At 47.6% G+C, this 5219-nt stretch overlaps 1 protein-coding gene across 1 annotated transcript; it reads right to left on the bottom strand.

Annotated features, from left to right (window-relative positions):
• Nucleotides 1-991: 991 nt before the first annotated feature.
• Pmar_PMAR021347 (cathepsin L, putative) lies at nucleotides 992-4524 on the bottom strand (the record flags this gene model as incomplete). The annotated part of the gene is made up of 12 exons (XM_002782532.1): nucleotides 992-1021; nucleotides 1075-1161; nucleotides 1224-1297; nucleotides 3053-3135; nucleotides 3188-3263; nucleotides 3315-3456; nucleotides 3501-3646; nucleotides 3734-3811; nucleotides 3888-4004; nucleotides 4067-4192; nucleotides 4236-4330; nucleotides 4406-4524. 12 exons carry the CDS (start codon nucleotides 4522-4524, stop codon nucleotides 992-994), a joined length of 1173 nt encoding a protein of 390 aa, XP_002782578.1.
• Between the last annotated feature and the right edge of the window lie 695 nt (nucleotides 4525-5219).

The following is a 5219-nucleotide window of genomic DNA, read 5'->3' as shown; positions in this document are numbered from 1 at the left end:
GACCCGTTTTACAGCGAAGTGGCATAATACTGCATAAAAAACGCGATATTTACGGTGACATGCAGTAGTCGTGACATATATTTCTCACTAGGGTTTCTCATGTCCGAAACTCCAATGTGTTTTTTAGACTCTCATACAATTCAGTACTCGGAAGCTCCGAACCAGGAGCATACCGAAGCTAATCACTAGCAAAACACTTCCCGAGCAGATCAATTTGAGGTTATCTTGAGGATGAAAAAATCCATTACAAAGTCTCTATCAACACCACGGTTGTCCTTACTGATCAACTCCATAATGCTCCTGGCGAGGCAGGACAGTGACTGGGGTCCTCCAGTGTAGCATAGGTTCCACTCTGTTACTATCAATTGGATAGGGATAGACTGAATAGCTCGGGGGCGGCTCGGGAAGTTGCAGTGGCGGCACCTTCACATTGGATAGTATACTCTTTAGGTACGCTGGAAATAGTAACTTGTTTCTATCGAATAAGTATAATAGCAATAAAGCAAGTCAGGTAGGCTCGCACAGTGGGTTGGGAGAATGCAACGAGATCCTCTACAGGAGACACGATTCTATATGATAAGAGTTGCTCAGAAATGGTCAAACGATGGTAAATACGGATCGGAGGGAATCCTACAGTATGGATCTCAGCGCCCAGGACGTATCTTTCAACCAACTTCCTCAAATTATCAGCTTCTGCAGCAACATGCTGTGCGTGACGTGCCAGTGACATGGTATGAGAGGCTGCCCTTTGAGTTACTGCTTGGGTTACCTATCAACTCAACGAAGGAGGGATACTGTCAGCAAAGCGGCATCTTCACGCGCCACAAAATTTCACTGAGCAACTATTACGTTTAGACGGATTAGGGAACAACATCTACACAGTGAATCGAGATTGTATGTGGTTTAGCAAAGTTACGAGAAATAGTCAGATTTGCATTGAGTTCAGCTCTCATGCGAGTACTCACTGGAGTGCGAGCGGTGACGCTACTATTCAAGCATTCATTTGTATATATAAACTGTCCTGTATAATATAGTGATGCGGTCATTAAAGTAGACGGAATGGCTTGTACTCACCTTGGCGGCTCCAACAGCGGCTTCACCAGCGACGGCCTTTTGTGTCGGGACAAATGCCAGCTCGGGATGCACAAGGATCTTATTATCCTAAAGGGAGCATGCTATACCGCTCCTTCCGTATTTCACGTGAGGAGCGAGGAGGTGCATACTTGCCAGCTAGCTTGAAGAGCTAGATCAGCTCCCGGCATGTTCGAGAAGAGATTTTGTAGGAGTGCATTAGGCCCTACCATTGGAATGATCCATACAGTACGAGAGACTGAGAAACTGCGATAGGTATCCAGCTGAGGCTCATGAATACGTCCAATTATTTGCCACAGCAAGATAACCTCGATCAAAATTGGAAAAAGCGAATGAGCGGACGAAGGAAGGCGAGAGGGAGAAGAACTCCTCAACATCAGTCTGGCGGCCTTTGGTTTCCAAGGTTAAGAGGGGCATTCCCAGTAGAAGGCTTGGGGGAGCCAGCTTGATGATGATGATGATGATCCGAGCTGTCCAACGACTGACTACACAGCCCACCGGCTAAGCCATACCACGATATACTTTAGTTCAATCAATCTCTCTACCCGGGGCAGCTAAGCCATACCACGATATACCCTAGTTCAATCAATCTCTCTACCCGGGGCAGCTAAGCCATACCACGATATACCCTAGTTCAATCAATCTCTCTACCCGGGGCAGCTAAGCCATACCACGATATACCCTAGTTCAATCAATCTCTCTACCCGGGGCAGCTAAGCCATACCACGATATACCCTAGTTCAATCAATCTCTCTACCCGGGGCAGCTAAGCCATACCACGATATACCCTAGCTATACCCTAGTTCAATCAATCTCTCTACCCGGGGCAGCTAAGCCATACCACGATATACCCTAGTTCAATCAATCTCTCTACCCGGGGCAGCTAAGCCATACCACGATATATCCTAGTTCAATCAATCTCTCTACCCGTGGCAGCTAAGCCATACCACGATATACCCTAGCTCAATCAATCTCTCTACCCGTGGCAGCTAAGCCATACCACGATATACCCTAGCTCAATCAATCTCTCTACCCGGGGCAGCTAAGCCATACCACGATATACCCTAGTTCACCCTCTCAGCTTGAGTGAGTCCGCCCCAGCTCTGACCCGTGTAGCACGGTCAGAGCACCAAACGCCAACTACAAGAGCTTGAGAACCATTCGCCAATACTCGCCGATTTCATGTTTCAGTACTTCCGATGTTGGATATTCCCGATAGCGGCTCAATTTATTAACTGGATGATGCGGACGGCAAGGATATCACATTCCCTGATATCCAGACGAGGTCTCTTCGAACTGTCGTTACTGTTACATCCCCCGTTCTCTGAGCAAAGCTGACTGATAGACGCCAAAGCTATCTATGATGGGCTTTTCTCGGTGATTATTGAAGTTTCAACTCAATTCATATCAATTAAAAAGTATCAATATTTGACGTATATAATGCGACAGCATATCCGACTCGTCAGGAAAGACGCAAATAGAAGACTGAACCTCACCTCGAGACGAATACCAGAATGTCACGGACAAAGATCGGAGAGGACACAACACTATACTATTGGGTGATATGGGACTCATACGATGAGGAATACGGTATGGAGAAAATAGTGAGATCCATACTATGGATTCTATAGTGTTACAACGAAACAAGAGATGGGTATGAGTTGCAAAGAGGTGGCATGATTATGCGTCGCATCATACGCGAGCACTTGTTTCGGCACTCCGCACATGAAGCACCTTCAACGACTTCCAGCACAAGGAGAGCTATCAATGGTGTGGCCGAACGTTGGGAAGTGCTCCTCGACGGAGAGGATATTACATGGACCTATAGACTCTAATAGAATCTAGAATCAAATAAAATCATTCTATAGTATGAAATATCTAGTAACTGTGAACCTTGAACCGTACATAGTCGGTATGATAGTGACAAGAACACTCACGGCCAATAGTGACTATACGTTACCTGGTTCGTTGCCGGTTCGTTCGATGTAAGCAAAACCTCTCACTCCCCAATTTTTCCCCCAGGAGTTGAGAATCTTCCAATACCTAGCATATACATGAATAAACACCGAGTGCAACTATGATAATTCAAACTCACCGAACTCCTTTCGAGGAAGTGTTGTAACCCACGATAGTTACCGTATGACTTACGGGAGCGACTCCACAGCTCTTGGCTACGAAGGTGAACGAAGACATGTTTCGCTTCGAGGCGCGTGTGCTCTCACTTGTGATAATCCCTCCCGTGTAATGTCTGAATGACGGGGCACGACCGTACAATCGAACCGCCACAGGTCCGGTAGCCACAGCTTGCATCATTAGAGCCTCGTCGGCTTCCGGTACGACCGAGAAGGAATGAATATCATAAGGCTGATCATAACCAGCACTGAGTTGAGCTGTTGAGGCATACTCACCCTGAGACACTGCTTCTTTGGATCCGTAGTGATGGACTTCTTACAATTGCCGACTTTAGCTTTATAGGGATAGCTTCTTTCTCGCACAATGCCATCGTGCTCCGCATACAGATATGACCCACTCGGGTGAGCCTCTATCGCAGCCGCTGAGGAAAAGCTCAGATCATAGGATGCCAATCCGACTCGTTCGAATAACTCAGTGTTATCTCACTTATTGTTGTAGGCTCCACTACAGTCAACTATCTGTTGAACTGAGAACGGGACCACTTTAGTAATTCCGGTTTGTATCTTGAAACGGCTCTCCATAACGGCTGAAGGAAACACCGACGGTTGTGATAATGAGAAACACCGAAATCCACGAAGTATCCGAAGCCACCAGAAACTTACCGATAGCGCCCATGGCGTAGCAGGAACCACAAGCCTTTTGATTCCTGACTGGAGCCAAAGCGCCAGCGGCTTCCCAATCAATCGACGGAGGAAGATCCATGATGAGATCTTGCGAGTCTGAGGGGTATTTTTGACTTCACTGGAGCCGCTTCAGTGTAACGAGATGAGAGTGACCCTACCAGTCGCATTGGCTGATCGCAAGTTCCCTCTGGATTGTGGATCTCCTGCGCACTGGAACACTCTATCGAATACTTCAGGTGGCAGATCTGCGTGCTCGTTCAGACCGACTTCATGGGTTATATCGTCTACATAATGAGCATATGAGGAATAGAAGCTTCCATCGCTCACCGTTCGCTCTCAATTCCTCTATCTCCCTCATGTTTCCTGCAAAAGCAGCCTTTGCAATCTGGTACTGCTCATCCGTCTCATACTTCTTATTGTATCTTCAAAAATTGTGATAGGCGACGGGAGAGACAGATGCAGATTCAGTAGATGCTGAAGGGAACGGATCGTCTCACCGTGTCATGAAGTCATGGAATGCCTGGTCGATATTCTTGAGTTGACCATAACGATCCGATCCTCCAGCGATAGCTTGAGCCATCAGAATGAAGTGGAGAGTCCCGGCGGTGAACCACATGATGGGAATTTGCTGATCGATTGGAGGCAAGAGGATTCTTTCTGAAGTACGGGGGAATGTATTTCGCTTACGAATTCTTTATTAGAACCCTTCGTGACGAAGGGTTCCACGTCTATGGCCAAGAGGTCATCCTTGCTGGATGTGTCTGGGTACTCGATATCGAGTAGAGCGCCTTTTTCACTCCGATCTGACCTTCGAGTGGTGCCTCCGTCCGAATCCACGCCCCGCTCGGCCTTCTGTGCCCGAGCATTTTCTCCCAAAAGCCGGAGGACCACACGCACCAACGCAACGTTGTGCGCTGCCTCAGCCAATGTCCGGCAACCACGAGCCACTCTATCAGCTAGTGTACTGGTTCCGTGACGTGGAACCCTTCGTCACGCCCCTACGTGCGTTCCTCGTCGGAACACATGCGTGTTGCTATCAGGTTCTGCGCGATTCAGCTGTTCCATTAAGTGATCCGATCAATTAAAATACTTCTTCTGGTTACACGCTTTCACCACCTGGCTCTCTCCGTACAATAACTATGGTGACCATATCGATCCCCTTATGTAGTCTGTCAGAATTCCAGACAATCGGATTGATTGCGTAGCAGGGTGGTCGGTGTGATCTGCGACCCTAAGTGTTCGGGCCTCAGATTTCCCATTTTGCTAGCCTCGCTGCATCGTGTCACGAGTATTGTGTACATTATTGTCTCG

The sequence above is a fragment of the Perkinsus marinus genome (assembly GCF_000006405.1).
Source record: "Perkinsus marinus ATCC 50983 genomic scaffold scf_1104296939202, whole genome shotgun sequence".
NCBI classification, from domain to species: domain Eukaryota; phylum Perkinsozoa; order Perkinsida; family Perkinsidae; genus Perkinsus; species Perkinsus marinus.
The sequence above is the reverse complement of the archived record's forward strand: the minus strand, read 5'-3'. Positions and strand labels throughout refer to the sequence as shown.